The sequence below is a fragment of the Prunus dulcis genome, chromosome 4, assembly GCF_902201215.1.
Source record: "Prunus dulcis chromosome 4, ALMONDv2, whole genome shotgun sequence".
Taxonomy (NCBI): Eukaryota; Viridiplantae; Streptophyta; class Magnoliopsida; order Rosales; family Rosaceae; genus Prunus; species Prunus dulcis.
In genome coordinates, this window is record NC_047653.1 from 2201077 (window position 1) to 2217763 (window position 16687).

General features: G+C 37.9%; 3 protein-coding genes across 4 annotated transcripts; 2 read left to right on the forward strand and 1 right to left on the reverse strand.

Moving 5' to 3' along the window:
• Nucleotides 1-1090: 1090 nt before the first annotated feature.
• On the forward strand, nucleotides 1091-9839 carry LOC117624527 (RNA polymerase II C-terminal domain phosphatase-like 1). Its single transcript, XM_034355827.1, has 17 exons — nucleotides 1091-1808; nucleotides 2699-3175; nucleotides 3441-3651; nucleotides 3749-3906; nucleotides 4033-4103; nucleotides 4212-4314; nucleotides 4432-4515; nucleotides 4698-5282; nucleotides 5393-5456; nucleotides 5829-5959; nucleotides 6082-6135; nucleotides 6711-6807; nucleotides 6986-7221; nucleotides 7354-7440; nucleotides 8086-8151; nucleotides 8245-8312; nucleotides 9011-9839. Exons 1-17 carry the CDS (start codon nucleotides 1530-1532, stop codon nucleotides 9117-9119), a joined length of 2880 nt encoding a protein of 959 aa, XP_034211718.1. The 5' UTR covers nucleotides 1091-1529; the 3' UTR covers nucleotides 9120-9839.
• Nucleotides 9840-10444: 605 nt separating this feature from the next.
• LOC117623796 (clathrin light chain 1-like) lies at nucleotides 10445-12908 on the forward strand. Its single transcript, XM_034354779.1, has 3 exons — nucleotides 10445-10952; nucleotides 11938-12091; nucleotides 12183-12908. The coding sequence occupies exons 1-3, from the start codon at nucleotides 10567-10569 to the stop codon at nucleotides 12660-12662; spliced, it is 1020 nt and encodes a 339-aa protein (XP_034210670.1). The 5' UTR covers nucleotides 10445-10566; the 3' UTR covers nucleotides 12663-12908.
• A 369-nt stretch (nucleotides 12909-13277) lies between these two features.
• Nucleotides 13278-16464, reverse strand: LOC117623795 (putative serine/threonine-protein kinase). Of its 2 annotated transcripts, none has more exons than XM_034354778.1 (7): nucleotides 16411-16464; nucleotides 16097-16293; nucleotides 15860-15972; nucleotides 15069-15279; nucleotides 14746-14983; nucleotides 14312-14462; nucleotides 13278-13953 (listed from the first exon to the last, which is right to left on the reverse strand). In XM_034354778.1, exons 2-7 carry the CDS (start codon nucleotides 16170-16172, stop codon nucleotides 13627-13629), a joined length of 1116 nt encoding a protein of 371 aa, XP_034210669.1. In that variant the 5' UTR covers nucleotides 16173-16293; nucleotides 16411-16464; the 3' UTR covers nucleotides 13278-13626. The 2 variants fall into 2 exon arrangements, with proteins under 2 accessions (XP_034210669.1, XP_034210668.1); XM_034354777.1 differs by having other exon boundaries at nucleotides 16097-16219; nucleotides 16411-16463.
• Between the last annotated feature and the right edge of the window lie 223 nt (nucleotides 16465-16687).

Consider the following 16687-nt stretch of genomic DNA (forward strand, 5'->3'; position numbering starts at 1 on the left):
TGGGAATTAAAAAAATTCATTAAATGTTCATCTCTGTTTCTTTTGAAAGAAGCTTTGAAAAGCAACCTAAAGCCAGCTTTTAAAAGTTGCTGTCAAAAGGCCACTGCTTTTAAAATAATCGGGATATTTTACTTTTATCAAACACCTTAAACTGCTTAACTTTAAAGTGAAATAGATTGTTGGCAAAAAAAAAAAAAAAAAAATCCAAACGGGGCTTAATTTGGATCTGCATTGCACAGCCCTAGTTTAGTAACTCAAATGCTACATGCAACATAGTAGTACACGTAAAATAAAAGTTGAGATATAGTTTGTGCCCATAATGTTACTCTATCCAATTCTTTTTATGTTGAGATGTGCAAACTCTTAAAAAGTAGAATTTAATAATAATAGAAAAAACATTCAATGCACAGTTTATTTTGACAAAAGTCTATATTCTTTGAACCGTAATAAATTAATACATTCAATATCGCAATTTATTTTGATGGACGAGGTTTCGTCAAAAATAGTTTTACCAAATTTGTAACGCTTTCACACTATGTGTATACTATAATTGTATACAGCTCCGATCTCTTGGATTACAGGGGTCTAAGAGACTGCGATCACTCATCATTGGATATAACATCCAACGGTTCAAAAAAGTTTCTTAAAAAGAGTGCAAGAATGAATAAACCGTTGAATTTACATCCAACGGTGAGTGACCACAGCCATCTATATTGCCCAAGTGTAAATCTCCATGCGAGCGGGGGCAGTCAAAGATTGAGAATCTAAAACCACAGCCATCTATCGCCATAAAAAACCACAGCCATGTATACTGCCAACCAACCACCGTCTGCCACGTACTATACCCCCAAAATCTAATCCGTCAACCCCGTCACCCAAAACTTTCCAAATTCCCAAATTTCCCCATATTTATGAACTTACAATTCACCTAAGCCCCTGATTTTTTATACACGTCACATTAACTTAATATTTGTGTAATAATAGAAGATCTAGAAAAATAAGATATTTTTGAAATTTCTATTAATAGCATGAGAAAAATATAAATTAGGAAATTGGCCCAAGAGTCGGGTGTCGTTTATTTTATATTAAAGTTTTTATAAATACAATTATCTGACTTACGAATTGCAGTGCTATTTTGACCTTTCGCTATCTGGATCTAGGGTTTCTCTTCTTGACGACTCCTTGTTTTTCATCATCATCATCAATATCACCAAACCCTAGCTTTACCGCCACAATTCAGATAAAAAAACCGATTTCTATTTGTAAAGGCTGGATCACCAATCACGGATCTAAGATCTTCTACTTGAAAATAACCCCTAATTTTTTTTATTTGATTTTTTTTCTCCAAGGATCAGTGATTTAAAAGCAAAAATGGGATTATATTAAGTTTGTTTTTGACGACGACGTTGATTTTGAAAGAAAATCAAAGAAATCGATGATGTGTTTATTGAATGTAACTTTGATGACAAATCAAAGGAGGGGATAAAACTTTCAGGGTTTTTTGGATGGTTTTCGGCCGGTGAGGGAAAATGTATAAGTCGTTGGTGTATAAAGGTGAAGAGTTACTTGGGGAGGTAGAAATATACCCAGAAGAGAACGAGAACAAGAACAAGAACAAGAATTTGGTTGATGAGTTGAAGGAAATCAGAATAAGCTATTTTTCGCAATCAAGTGAGAGATGTCCACCAGTGGCAGTGCTTCATACCATAAGCTCTCATGGTGTTTGCTTCAAAATGGAGTCAAAGACCTCGCAGTCTCAGGACACGCCGCTCTTTCTTTTGCACTCCTCGTGTGTCATGGAGAACAAGGTATAGCACAACAACATTGAATTAAACTGCTCCCAGAAGAAAATGAAAACTCAAGAATGAAAAAAAAAAAAAAAAGAAGAAGATATAAGCAAAAGTAATGGAAACCCAGATTCAAATTGAACCTTCTTTATAAGAAAATATTCAGATTAGAATGAACCCTATCCCTCTTCCTTCATAATGTTATTACAGAACTCTGAACAATTTCACAGGGGACCCATTTGTGTAATTTACTGTAAATTTTGAAACTTTCTTTGAACCCAGTCAATTTTGCCCCAAATTACATGAGCTGTCTGAACTTTAACTGGTTCTGCATGTTGTTGAAACTGTTTTGAACTGAAGTTGTGGACTTATTTCATAGAACTGAAGTTGAACTTTATTCCTAAACTTACTGAGTTATGTACTATGACAGAAGTCTTTGATGCTAAGAATATACCATAGGTTTTTTTTTTGGGTGACAATTTCGTATTGATCTTACTGTACATGTGGTTGCTGGATTCTCTTCCATGGAGAGATGATGATTGCATGAATTATCTTTTACAAGAATGGATAATGTTGATTTGCTGCAGGTGGATGTTTTGAGAAAGAACTCCAGAATTCTGCAGGACAAGTTTTCAGTTCTGTTATCTGTTGGAATGCAGTTTAGAGCGTTTATGAAATGGAAGCAAGCAATTGCTCTCTTGTTCTGTTGATCATTTAAATTTTTTTGCGTTAATGTTAATTGGTTTGTAATCGTTTTGGTGTTTTAGAATGTCATTTTTGTTTTGTGCCAATGATATTTGTCATATTGCTCTGCACATCAGTAAAATTTATCCTTTCCTCCTCAAGTTTGATTCTTGTGAATGGTAGTTTGTGCAAACCTTGAGAATGATTTTCATCATGCTTATCCACAGACTGCAGTAATGCCGCTAGGAGGGGAGGAGCTCCATTTGGTTGCCATGCGCTCCAGGAATGGTGATAAAAGGTATCCATGTTTCTGGGGATTCAGTGTTGCACCAGGACTCTACAATTCTTGCCTTGTCATGCTGAACCTTAGATGTCTTGGCATTGTGTTTGATCTTGATGAAACACTCATTGTTGCAAATACAATGCGCTCGTTTGAGGATCGAATTGAGGCCCTACAGAGGAAGATAAGCAGTGAGGTAGACCCACAACGCATTTCTGGCATGCTTGCAGAGATCAAGCGATATCAAGATGACAAGTTTATATTGAAGCAGTATGCTGAAAATGATCAAGTTGTTGAAAACGGGAGGGTGATCAAAACTCAATCTGAGGCTGTTCCAGCCTTGTCCGATAATCATCAACCTATTATTCGGCCACTTATAAGGTTACACGAGAAAAACATTATACTGACTCGCATTAATCCACAGGTATGTAACTTAAGCCCATTGAGCTGCCTTTTTTTCCCTCTTGCCTCATCTATTAAATTATGAAAGGAGTGTAGCAGTTGATTATCTTCGTCATTTGTTTATCCTCATCTGGTCATTTTGTCATTTTAACATCATCTTGATCGGTTCGTCTGTATGGTGTGGGAATACCTTTTGTTGTTTTGTTGAAGTATCTATTCTTTTGCCGTACTTTGTTTCTGCTTCATCATTATAAGGTGTCATAAGTAACGTAGAGTTTCTGTCTTAGATTCGTGATACAAGTGTTCTTGTGAGGTTGAGACCTGCATGGGAGGATCTTCGGAGTTACTTGACTGCAAGAGGGCGTAAGCGCTTTGAGGTTTATGTTTGCACAATGGCTGAAAGGGATTATGCTTTAGAAATGTGGAGGCTTCTGGATCCTGATTCAAATCTGATAAACTCGAACAAATTATTGGATCGCATTGTGTGTGTCAAGTCTGGTAAGTGTAATAATTCATTTATAAATTTGTCTTGCAATTGGAGAGAAAAGTATGTACATTTCTCTGTTTAATTAACTTATTTAATTTATTATAATAGGTTCAAGGAAGTCGTTGTTCAATGTCTTCCAAGAAAGCTTATGCCATCCTAAGATGGCATTGGTAATTGATGATCGCTTGAAAGTGTGGGATGACAGAGATCAACCTCGGGTGCATGTTGTTCCTGCATTTGCGCCATACTATGCTCCTCAAGCTGAGGTAAAGGTCTTTGCATTATTGCATATGGCTATTAACTTTGTTAAAACTGCTCTATTGTCAATGATACACGTTTGCTTAACTTTTTTTTTCTTTATCTTTAACTGATTGTAACTCCTTATGCTATAGGCAAATAATGCCGTTCCTGTCCTGTGTGTTGCAAGAAACGTTGCCTGCAATGTCAGAGGTGGATTTTTTAGGTAAGAAAATAAAACCCCTAGACTGTTTTTATATGAAGCCACTCATTGTTTTATGAGTGAAATAATGTTTTTCTGTTAGCATGACACCACCTTTGGATGTGATGACAGAGAATTTGATGACAGTCTTCTACAAAAGATTCCTGAAGTTTTCTATGAAGACGATATTAAAGATGTCCCTTCTCCTGATGTGAGCAATTATCTAGTTTCAGAGGTCAGTTGCAATTTTTTTTTTTAAACTGGAATTCTTCCGGAAAACTCAACCATCACACCATGCTTACCTTTTTTTTTATAATAATTATAATTACACTAATAGTTTTTGGCTCTTCAGGATGATTCTTCTGCTTTAAATGGAAACAGGGACCCTCTTCCTTTTGATGGCATAACAGATGTTGAGGTTGAAAGAAGAATGAAGGTAGTTACAGATTCAATATTGATACATGTACACGTATATTGTTTTATCTGGAATCTGGAAACATTAAGAGATGTACCCTTTGGCTTGACATGGGAATTTTCCACTTTGGCTAAATGTATTTGCATCTGTATATGCAATTTTTGTTAAACTAAACTAAATTTTAACCTGTTTCTTGTTTGTAGGAAGCAACCCCAGCTGCTTCAATGGTATCTTCAGTAGTCACTAGCATAGATCCAAGGCTTGCTCCTCTTCAGTACACAGTGCCTCCTTCTTCTAGCACACTTTCACTGCCAACAACTCAGCCATCAGTGATGTCTTTTCCTAGTATACAGTTCCCTCAGGCAGCTTCACTGGTTAAACCTTTGGGTCATGTTGGCTCTGCAGAACCAAGCTTGCAAAGTTCTCCTGCTAGAGAGGAGGGTGAGGTACCTGAATCGGAATTAGACCCCGATACAAGGCGGAGGCTGCTGATTTTGCAGCATGGCCAAGATACAAGAGATCAACCACCAAGTGAGCCTCCATTTCCTGTAAGAACTCCAATGCAAGCCTCTGTTCCACGAGCGCAATCACGTCCAGGCTGGTTTCCAGTGGAGGAAGAGATGAGCCCACGGCAACTGAGCCGGATGGTATCCAAAGATCTTCCTTTAGATCCAGAACCAGTGCAGATTGAGAAGCATCGACCTCATCACTCGTCTTTTTTCCCTAAGGTTGAGAATTCGATTCCATCTGATAGAATTCTTCAAGAAAACCAGAGATTGCCAAAAGAGGTAATTGGTACTTTGTTGATCTGACTTTAATCCTAAACTTTTATGTTGAGTGGTTGATGTTGCTAGTAATTGGTGAACATTATCAGTGCTAAAAGATTATTGTTTTCCAGGCATTTCATAGAGATGATCGGTTGAGATTCAACCATGCATTGTCTGGTTATCATTCATTGTCAGGTGAGCTATGACATGCACATTTGAATATTAAGATGACTCCCATGGTTTTTTTATTATTCTAGTACAAATTCATTGATGATGCTGTTTTCAATGCGTACATTTTTAAAAACTACTTTTACCGTCAGCTGTGTACTATGAAACTATACCATGGAGGTGATTGTTTTTTTTTTTTTTTTGGAAGTTGATTAATTGAGTATTAATATCCAATTGTGTTATCATCTCTTCAATTTGAATTTTTATCTAAATGGAGCTTTATTGGTTCTTGTCTTTCTTAACTTGTGTAAATTTTGTTTGCAGTCTTTTTGTTTATATGCAATTATTGTATTTTATAATGAGAGTGGTGTTATATAAAGGGAATGTGAATTTTTGAAGGTGAGGAGATTCCCTTAAGTCGATCCTCTTCCAGCAACAGAGATGTTGACTTTGAATCTGGACGAGCTATATCAAATGCAGAAACTCCTGCTGGAGTTTTACAGGAAATTGCAATGAAGTGTGGAGCCAAGGTATTTTGCGCTGTTTGTCTTGCAAAAGAAAAGTTAGTCTAGCATATTTGCATATATCAAACCTTCGGGCTCCATCTTATTTCTTTTTCCCCTTCCTCCCATTTCTAAATGGGAACTTACAGGTGGAGTTTAGGCCAGCTTTGGTTGCTGGTACGGAACTGCAGTTTTATGTTGAGGTACTTTCAATTCTGTGACTTGCTACCTTGTAATTCCACTTTAGTCTCAGGGATATCATGTTTTGAACTTATCTAACCACAGTATAATGTTCTGTTGAGGAGAGCTCGTGTGTAAACGGTTAGTTAAATAATTTAACATGTCTTTTGATATATGAAACAATTCCTGTGAGTTTGAGACAATCTTTGTACATTTCAACATTTATTTTTCTGAAGACCTATAAGAAAATTGTAGAGATGAGGGAAATTTCTAGTATCTTTGGGACTTCGTCCACAAATTGATAACTTGGTCTCAAAATGAAGAGGGAGTCACATTCTTTTCTTATTAAAATAATCATACTGGAGAGATGATATAAAATGGAACTCTCAATAAAATATTGTTCTCATAGTTAATGCTTTTGCTTTTATAGTACATGTTACTCACTAAGCTTTGGTGATTTATTAATTTTATAAACCAGAAATTGTAAATATATAAGATCCTTATTTCATAGAAATACATTACAATTGAAATGTTGCCTATTTCTTTGTGGAGAGAGATGTCAAATGTGAATGAGCTTAGCCCATTTTTCCTTTTGTAGGCTTGGTTTGCTGGAGAGAAAATTGGTGAAGGAAGTGGTAAAACGAGAAGGGAAGCTCATTACCAGGCTGCTGAGGGTTCTCTAAAAAATTTAGCCAGTAAGATTTCTTATTGTTGTATTTATTGCCACTAGCTAGGGTGATCTGCCATTCTCGGTAGTTCTTATTGTGCCTGTTTGGGGTTGTAGTTGCTGCAGCTTATGATTAGAAAAGCTCCTATCTTTAATCTCTTCTTAGTGGACAATGTGTATGACCGTCGTTGACAATGTTTTTGCAGATATATACCTTTCCCGTGTCAAGCCTGATTCTGTGTCCGTTCATGGGGATATGAACAAGTTTCCTAATGTTAACAGCAATGGTTTTGCGGGTAATTTGAATTCTTTTGGGATCCAGCCATTTCCCAAAGAGGAGTCCCTGTCATCTTCAACTTCATCAGAGCCTTCTAGGCCACTAGATCCTAGGCTGGAAGGCTCTAAAAAGTCAATGAGTTCAGTGTCTACACTCAAAGAACTTGTAAGACTCAAAACTTGATAGTTGGCTCTACTCTCTCTCTCTCTCTCTCTTCCCCCAAACAATTAGATTGCTATTTGCAGTGGCTGAATGATGTTATGATTATTGACGGTTCATGATTTTGTGCTACTTCAGTGTATGATGGAGGGCCTTGGTGTAGTTTTCCAACCACGACCTCCACCTTCAACTAATTCAGTCGAGAAAGATGAAGTTCATGTACAGGTTTGTATTTGAGCTCACTTGTGTCTTCAAGTTTCTATATTTCATTGTCTGGAAGTGCAGAATATTATGACCCTTCTCGGAATTCCTGGGTAAACTTTGTTATATGTTGAAAGAAACTACGGAAATGAAACTAATTTTAAGAACTTCAGAATACAATTTTTATATATAATGTGAATTGCAAAGCAGATTCCATTGGTATTGGGATTGCTTTTTTTATTTTTTCCTTTTCTTTCTCATGTACTGGATCAAGAATAATACATCCCTCTTCGCTTGGTTGATCAGTAACAGTAATTAAAAGGTGGTTTAATTGAGTTTTTGGTATGAATGAATCATCATCATGAATACTGATCAGGTCTTTGGGTTTTGGTGCAAAGGGAGAAAATGAGAACTGAGGGTTTGAAAGTTGTTTTGGAGTTCAAGCAAAAAAAACTCGTGAGCTCTGAGAATTGTTTTTGGGCCCTCAACTTCCAAGGGATGTCTGCAGTGAGAAAGTATTAATCGTGTTGGTTGTGCTTTTTAGAAGTGTCGATGCTGGCAGTTGTTTGGGATTTCAAAGCTGCATGATTTTAAGGATAATCTTTTAGCATCCTTGAGGCATGCTTCTTTTTTCTTTCTATAAAATTCTCTGTCGGTCTCATGTTTCAGGTTGAAATAGATGGAGAGGTTTTGGGGAAGGGAATTGGATTGACGTGGGATGAGGCTAAGATGCAGGTAATATATCTTGTGCTCCAATTGATTTCCCTTCTTGGGGCCTTAATTATTTTCAAAATATTTATCTGAGCACCTAAATATTCTTTTCCTTAGGCTGCTGAAAAGGCGCTCGGAAGTCTAACATCAACGCTATATGCTCAAAAACGTCAGGGTTCTCCAAGGTGTGTGAATTCATTAGCTGCAAGTATTTAGTTATTTTCGTCAATTTCATAATGAAGTTTGAACTATGGTTGGGTCAACCAGCCACAGAACCTTGCTAGCACTGTGTTTGTGGGGCTTGATGGTTCAGTTCCAGTTTACTTTACTCGCTCTACAAGTGGTCCTTTGAGCACCAAGAGACCTCATTTTGGAAGAGCATATTAGTTCATTCTTTTGTGACGCAGCTCATGCTGTGTGCCCAGTCCTGGGGTATTTTACAAGCCCAGCAACAAGGTTAAGGAATTATTCTCATTTCTTTCCCTTCTTGGTTGGATTCTTGGAAACATATCCAATTATTTGGTGGGATTTTAGTTCATCTCTCGACTCCTCTTTTTTGTTTTGGGGTTGATTTCTGTTGCTTCACGTTCACTTGGCATGAGAGCTCTTGCAACTTAGATAAACGCTTTTATAGCTCCTGCCAACAACTTAAATCTAGGGTTATGAGGATAATTTGAAAATGAATTGTCTGTTTAGTTTATTCCAAAACTCTCTTGCTTTCTTTGTCGACTTTCTGCAGAATAACAAAATAACACATAGGACAGACTTTTTCCTTGTCTTCTTGTAAATTTTGTCAGCTGCTAGTCAATATCTTCTTTATATGTATATTGTGTATTCTCCCTCCCCTTTCTAATTTTTGGTGTTTCTGGTAATGAGAAAAAAGGTCATTGCAAGGGATGTCCAGTAAACGTATGAAGCAGGAGTTTCCACAAGTTTTGCAACGAATGCCCTCTTCTGCTAGATATCCGAAAAATGCTCCACCAGTTCCCTGAAAGTCATACCACCATTTCATCCCAATTTGGTATAACTACTGATGTGACATGCCTGCAGTACATATTATAGAGAATGGTTAGGACCATGGAGATTCAGAAGTGCCAAATGGCCCTAACCTCTTACAACATGTGGGCTGAAGAAGTCACGTGGACGAGATTGAGCTTGCAGCTTCATTTAAGATTCTTGTGAAAGAACGGGGAGGTGCTTCCGGGCAATAAAGTCCTAACATTCTTGGGGTTTTCTGTCATTGTTGTAACTTGTAACAGTTCCCCCTCCCCAACACCAAATGCTTATAAGCCATCCTCGCAAGTTTTTGGAAGGCGATGCCGCCTTGTAACTCCACTTTTTTTGTGTGGTTGATGACAGATTCCTTCCAAGACCATTGAAAGAGCTTATGTAGGTCTGGAGATTTGTGACACACTATTGATGTTTATATAGCAGAAGTAGAAAGAAATTTGGCTTGGACAGCAGCTTTCGGCTATGCTCAGAGTCACGACTACGCATAATAGTCACGGCACACACTAACCATTGACGGTAGTTACTGTAGTCCAATTGCCAGTTTTCTTTCAGTGCCCATCTCTGTGGGAATTGGCAATACTATAATGTGTCAATTCTGGACTGTCACCTGAGGTGGAACTGTTTAGTGATGTAAATTGAGACAATGTAATACCCTTTTCACTTGTCATATTTGATGGAGTGGAAATTTTTCAACACATTAAGCTAATGTATTAAATTTGATTGATCACAATGAATTCTAAGCAGTTCAGCGCAACACACCTGCTGTATCTATGCCGTGCAACGAGCCTTTTTTTTTTTTTTTTTTTTTCGGTCGGTGCCGTGCAACGAGCTTATGCTGGCACAGACACAACACATCTAGGTTTTTTTTTTTCCTTTAATTAATGGGACGGAGAATTTCAAACTTGGTATTTCTTTCAACTCGGAGAAGAAGGTACATTTAGCATCGGTATGATTGATGGATCAAATTTAATTAATTATTGATTAAATCAACAGCTCCTAAAATAACTAGCTTATTATTGTTATTTCAATTTTAAAAATACTAAAAGTAAATTAAAGATCAATAATATTGAAAAAAAAAGTGTAAATCAGTTTGTTGCCAGTTGGTGCTTTGTACAATTTGAAGTGGTTGCCCAATATCCATCATCCATCGATCAACCCATGTGTAAAATTTACAGCGAAATTCGCTATTGACAAGGCAAGACTAGTTTTCAAATAATATAATCCGTGGTAAAAATATTTCTCTTTCTTTTTGTCGTCCGCCTTCTCCGTTAACTATATAAAAAGGGAAAAAGAGTCAAAATATCAGCTTGCATTAGTTCCCAAGCAAAGCTCTTCTCTCTCTCTCTCTCTCTCTCTCTCTCTCTCTCTCTCTCACATTTAAATATCTTTTACACTGAATCGTCTTTAGACGCAGAAACACAGCGAAGAATGGCTTCGTTCGACGCGTTCAGCATTGACGGCGACGATCTCAACGCTTCCAACAGTCACTTTGACCAAGACGACGTCGTCGTCGAAAACTACACCGACTACGCCGAGTACTCCAGCTTCTCCGGCGGAGCTCCGACTGACGCCGAAGTTACCGCTGACCACGCCGCCGGTGCCCCAACGGATGTTTTCGGATTCGACGATCCGAGCTCCAACTACTCCCACTCGACCCCGTTCGATTCGGTTCCCGTTGAGAACGGTAATGGAAATGGATATGGTGTGGGCGAGCACGCAATCGACGATGACGTTTTCACATCGGACGGTCCCGTGCTACCTCCACCGAGCGAGATGGTGCCTGAGGAAGGTTTTGCTCTTCGTGAATGGCGGCGGTAAGATTCGGATCTGATTCCTTTTGGTTACTTAGTTACTTGTTTTGTGAGTTGCTTTAGATCGGTGAAATTCAGCATCTTTAGGAAAATTTTATGTATTTGTTTTTGGATGTTGGGCTAGTTATAGGTGTTCTCTATTGGAATATGATTAGATCTGTGATTTCCTTTAGTTGTGATATCGGGAAGAGGTAAATGTTTGTTTTTTAATTGAACCTTTTGGAAAGAGATTGATCAACTTAAGCTTCGGAGGTTAACCATTATACCTTGAAAAAGATCTACTTCCTTACAATACAATCCATGAGGGATTGTTAAGTTCTTACTGTATGTAAACATATAGATCAGTGGTTCATTGTGTGTTTGCATAGATCTGTGGTTCATTCTTACTGATTGTCATAAGGAAAATGCCTTGCACTGGGCATCTTAAAGAACATGATGGTTGTACCGGACATGATATGCAAAATTAATTTTCAGATAGTCATTGTGAGGTTAATCAAAATTCATCTGAGTTTTCATCAACTCAAGGGAAAAAAAAGGGGTGGTTCATTAAAGGCTGCCCTTACGCAGTTTGTTCCAACCATCCTGTCATTAGGAGAAAGACTTGGGTATAACAGTTTAACTGCAACAAACCAATAATGAAGTAACACGTAATCATTGTTCTTGGGACTCGTATCATTTATTAGGGAAATCCGTATCATTTATGTCATGTAACAACATGTTAAATTTGAATACTCTGGTTCCGATCATTTCACTATTGTTTTGTGAAAACGCTGTAGCATGATGATGTGGTAGAATTGTTGTACTTAAGAATTTCTTAGGTTGGTTCAACTTCAAAATGACAACGGTAAGATGATCATAGTTATTTGATCATGCTTTTTGTTTACTAATTTTAACACACTTTGGCTGAGCTGCACCAGCAAACTGCAAGTGAAGTGGTGTTAGATTTCCCACTGGAAAATTAATGTCTTATTTGAGTTTGCTGGTACAGTCTAAATGCCCTCCAGCTTGAGGAGAAGGAGAAGAGGGAGAAAGAACTAAGGAACCAGATTATTGAAGAAGCTGAGGAGTACAAACGTGCATTCTATGAGAAAAGGAAGCTTAATGTTGAGACCAACAAGGTTGAGAACCGAGAAAAGGAGAAGGTAAATTTTGGAATGCAATTATCAATTACTCATTTTTCAACACCAGCTCTTGTGTTCTTAATGCTAAGAAATTGGTTCGTATGTGGAGCAGTTATTCTTGGCCAATCAAGAGAATTTCCATAAGAACGCTGACAAGCAAAGTTGGAAAGCAATAGCAGAGCTCATTCCTCATGAGGTTCCCAACATTGAGAAGAAGAGAGGCAAGAAGGATCAGGACAAGAAACCATCGATCACAGTCGTTCAGGGCCCGAAGCCTGGAAAACCCACTGATCTTTCAAGGCTGCGGCAAATACTTTTGAAGCTGAAGCATAAAACTCCACCTCATATGATTCCACCCCCACCTGCACCTGCTAAAGATGCCAAAGATGCCAAAGATGGAAAGGCTCCAGCTAAAGATCCCAAAGATGGGAAGGATGCCAAAAATGCCCAGAATGTAAAGGATGCAGCATCTAAAACTAATGGGTCCTCAGAAGCCGAGGTGCCTGCTTCACAAGCCAAGGATGCCACCTCTAACGGTTCTTCGGATGCACCCGAACAAAGCACTCCTTCTATCGAGGACCTCTCTGCTTAACTCAAACGCTTCCATATTTTTTTCATCAATTTTATTATTTTGAGATTCAAATTGATCATCGGCTGCCTTATCACTGGCTTCTGTTGCTACTGATTATCGGAATATTGTAATATTTGGTCTCCATTAGCCCTAGCTTTCAGTGTGGAGGTCTTTATATATTTTGATGTTGGATGTGTTGTGTTTGGGATTTGAGACTCTCATTGTTTACACACATTTTATGAATATTACTTTTCTTTTTATCAGCAAGTCTTTTTTCGGGTAATCATTAGAAAGCAGTCTCACGTTGTTATGATGGCTTTTGGGCGTGTCAATAACAACGTTTTTGTATAATAAATCCTGGATTGATGTACACTAAAAAACAATGACATAGCACTCTTAACATTATTAATAAGGCTGACGGTCAATTGAATGCATAGTATTTTTGTCGTGTGGGTACTGCAAATTGTGACCTTAAATATTGTAGATTGCATCTGCCGATCACATCTTATCCACTTTTATAAACATTCGAATATGAATTATTGTATGTTGACCAATAATGTAGATCAAAATTTGGAATTTAGACATTGTAGAATCCATCAAGGTCAACTTGTTTGGGTCTGTTCTTGTTCGCATCTAGGAGAAAAAGGAGTCAAGAGTGTGTATTGATTAATTTCTGTTTCACCATACAACCTTCTTCTCTTCCATTGTACTCTTCTTGAGAAGTACATAAGATAACGATTGAATCAAAAAGAAAAATGAAAACAGCATCAGACTAACATAACATTACAGATTCGCAACCTCAAATTAATTCTGCTCAAACCACCCTCTCGCTTCTCAAATTGGCTAACAAAAGACGAAGAAGCGAAACTGTGTAAAAGGTTAAAGAAGATAACTGTATGAACCATTGGAATAACTTGTTGTGGACTTTGTAAATTCATTTGTGTCTTCCTCTAAATTGCAATAAGTGCATTATTCTTATTCTTCTTCAGCGAGGTGCTACTTGAGTTATAGTGTCAGGGACAGAACTCATCTGATAGCTAGTTGTGTCGGCAGATGATTTTTTACTTGAAGAAGGTCCGCTGAGGCTCCCTGAATTGTTGAAGAAACCTGGGGCTGTAAGTTGCTTCTCATTGATTCTGATGTTCCTTGAGAGCATCTCAACAACCACACTCATCATTGGCCTTCGGCTTGCTGCTGCTTGGGTGCAGAAAAATGCAACCTTCATGTACCTAAGGAGTTCTTCCTCAGGAAATTCCCCCATCTCTGGGTCGACAAGCTCCAATAGTCTCCCTTCTTCATGGAGCTGCCATGCCTATAGAAGAACAGAGAAAGTTGTAAAAGGAAGCAGAACAAGTTCAATATGAAATAAGTCCATGCAGGTAACCACCCGTTGTGTGTGTGGCTTAGAGAAGGAATATCAACTACTTCAATTGAACCAAAAACAATAACTTGCTGTACAATTTCCACCTGTTCTCTAATTGATTGTGCAGCATGTCAATAATTCTCTTAGTAGATCAGATAATTAAACTAACTCGAGCATCCCTCGTTTAACAATTTCCAGTAAGAGTTAATCCATTAATCACCAGAAATGATAAGACCTAAACCCTTATAAAGGGCACAAAAACACGCAAAATAAGACTGCGAGTATGATGATGGAAAAACCAACTCACCCATTCGAGGAGAAACTTTTCTGTCCCTTCCCAGTTTTCCTTGGCACTGCTTCTGCCACTAACTATTTCAAGAACAAGAACACCGAAACTGTAAACATCAGCCTTCTTGGTTAACTGACCTCCCAGAGCGTATTCTGGTGCTAAATAACCACTGCGGAAAAACAAAACTAAAGCATAAGATGGCAGCTAGTTTCTTTCACTTGCGTCTCCAGTATCAACTGGACTGACCCATATGAAGTTACACTAAAACACACTAATCTCTAATTTGCCAAGATCAATTACTGAAGAAAACAAAGATCTTCTCCTCCCCCCCCCCCCCCCCCCCCCCCAAAAAAAAAAACCTACACAACAGATATCTCCTAATTGAATCAAGCAAGGAAAATGGAACGTTAACAAATGAATAACAATCAACTACAAATATGAAAGTAACGTACGTTGTTCCTGCAATCCTTGTGCTAATATGAGTGATGTTATCAGGGAAGAGTTTAGCCAACCCAAAGTCTCCAATTTTGGGGTTAAAATCTCTGTCTAGAAGTATATTACTAGCCTTGATATCTCTATGGACAATATGTGGCATCAGTTCCTCATGAAGAAACATAAGACCCCTAGCAGTACCCAAGCAAATGGCTGATCTTTTTTCCCAATTGAGTATGATGTTTTTACTCTTTGAACCTACAAACATAAGGAAAACAAATTAGACTTATAGTTCCTTTCCCAATTCAGTCTTCCTTTCATGCTGAAGGATTTGATCAATTACCTAACAATGCACGATCAAGGCTGTTATTCTCAGCATATTCATAGACCAAAACCCGATCCGCTCCTTCAACACAGCACCCAATCAACTCAACAAGGTTTGGATGCCTGACATTTGATATAGCAATAATCTCATTTAAGAATTCACGGACTCCCTGCTTCGACCGAGCGGAAAGTGTCTTCACAGCAACTTGCTTTCCACTTTTCAGGGTTCCCTAGCAAAATGTAGCTAAACTACTAAGATAATATGAAATGGCGTGGACGAATACCATCTAGATATCCTGATTAACATAAAATCATAATCAACGTTTGGCCTTTACAATATAAGACCAACCACTAAAGCTGCAAAACTAAGTACAAGAAAGAACTGTGTCTTAAAAAGTCACAGAACCTGAACCGAATGGGTGGCTATTATTCTTGATGACAACATGATGAATTACCAAACTCCATGCCCTAGACATTGGCAAAATCTTAATACTGGAAAGATAAAAAATCTCTACTTTTCTCCAATCTAGAACTACAGGTGAGAGTTTCTAGCATACCAAGCAACGTTTCTATGTGTTGAAAACGTAAGATTAGAATTTGAAGTGTTCTAAAAGCGCAAACCCAACTCAAGGTGTCAGCAATCAGATTTCAAATGCTTGATGTAAATAGTTTTGAGACAAGCCAACCCATTCACAAATTTGGAGCCAAAACTACAATATAATTCAAATAACAGATATCATTACTTCTTTGTAATGGCTGAAAACTTCCCAACAGAATTATTGCGATAAGACGTCTGCAAAATCCAAGTACCTTGTAAACAGTTCCAAAACCTCCCCGCCCTATCTTATTACTGGAATGGAAATCATCGGTCGCCAATCTTAATTCATTGTAGGAGAAAGTTTTAATATTTTCCAGCAAATTTCCTACACAACACAAGACAAAAATGAATAAGAATAATCATGATGATGCAAGAGAGTAACATGAACAACAAGAAAAGTGTAACGGACGGAAAACAGAAAAAGTGGGAGCATTTATTCATGTCCATACCATCAAGATCATGGCCAAAGTGACCAGACCTTCTTTTCCTGTCAGCAACTAAAGTACCAAAGCAGCTACAACCCATTCTTGTCCACAATAAACAACTTCTTCTATCTTCTGGGGTTCTATAATCTAAAGAAAAACAGCTCCACCAGATCAGATAAACCCTGCTAACAAGATTCGGACCGACCCATATTGCCAAAATCCTATGTTTTATAACCAAAAATCATAAATTTTTCCTCATAATATCAGACAAATGAGCATCAAACAACCAAAGATGAAACTATCAAGCTTGTAAAATAAGAAAATCTGATAAAACCCACCTCGTGGATTTGCAGATGGCCAGTCAAGTTCGATCCTTGATCTCTCCAAGCTGGGTTTTTAGCACTTGTTTCTGGCAGCAACCACGGCGAGCTTGAAATTGTTAATTTATTGAAAAGGATGCTTTTTTGTAATGTGAAAACGAAAAAAATGAAAAGAAAGAGCAAAGCTTTGCTGGCCGTCTTCCTGTTATTAAAATAAAGGAGGTTGGTCCGGCTGTTTTTATTATCACGAGAGTCGTTGCACGAGCTCTGCTTCCTTAGTTGGGCGTGTTCCCAT

Excerpts from the sequence above, each read along its gene's own strand:
- LOC117623795 (XM_034354778.1), bottom strand. The coding sequence starts at position 16,172 with ATGGGTTGTAGCTGCTTTGGTACTTTAGTTGCTGACAGGAAAAGAAGG. Across the intron at positions 15,973-16,096 it reads CTTTGGCCATGATCTTGATG|GAAATTTGCTGGAAAATATT; the intron begins GTATGGACATGA and ends TGTGTTGTGTAG. Across the intron at positions 14,984-15,068 it reads CCTTGATCGTGCATTGTTAG|GTTCAAAGAGTAAAAACATC; the intron begins GTAATTGATCAA and ends TTATGTTTGTAG.
- LOC117624527 (XM_034355827.1), top strand. The coding sequence starts at position 1,530 with ATGTATAAGTCGTTGGTGTATAAAGGTGAAGAGTTACTTGGGGAGGTA. Across the intron at positions 4,315-4,431 it reads GCAATTATCTAGTTTCAGAG|GATGATTCTTCTGCTTTAAA; the intron begins GTCAGTTGCAAT and ends TTGGCTCTTCAG. Across the intron at positions 4,516-4,697 it reads AGGTTGAAAGAAGAATGAAG|GAAGCAACCCCAGCTGCTTC; the intron begins GTAGTTACAGAT and ends TCTTGTTTGTAG.
- LOC117623796 (XM_034354779.1), top strand. The coding sequence starts at position 10,567 with ATGGCTTCGTTCGACGCGTTCAGCATTGACGGCGACGATCTCAACGCT. Across the intron at positions 10,953-11,937 it reads GCTCTTCGTGAATGGCGGCG|TCTAAATGCCCTCCAGCTTG; the intron begins GTAAGATTCGGA and ends TTGCTGGTACAG. Across the intron at positions 12,092-12,182 it reads AGAACCGAGAAAAGGAGAAG|TTATTCTTGGCCAATCAAGA; the intron begins GTAAATTTTGGA and ends TATGTGGAGCAG.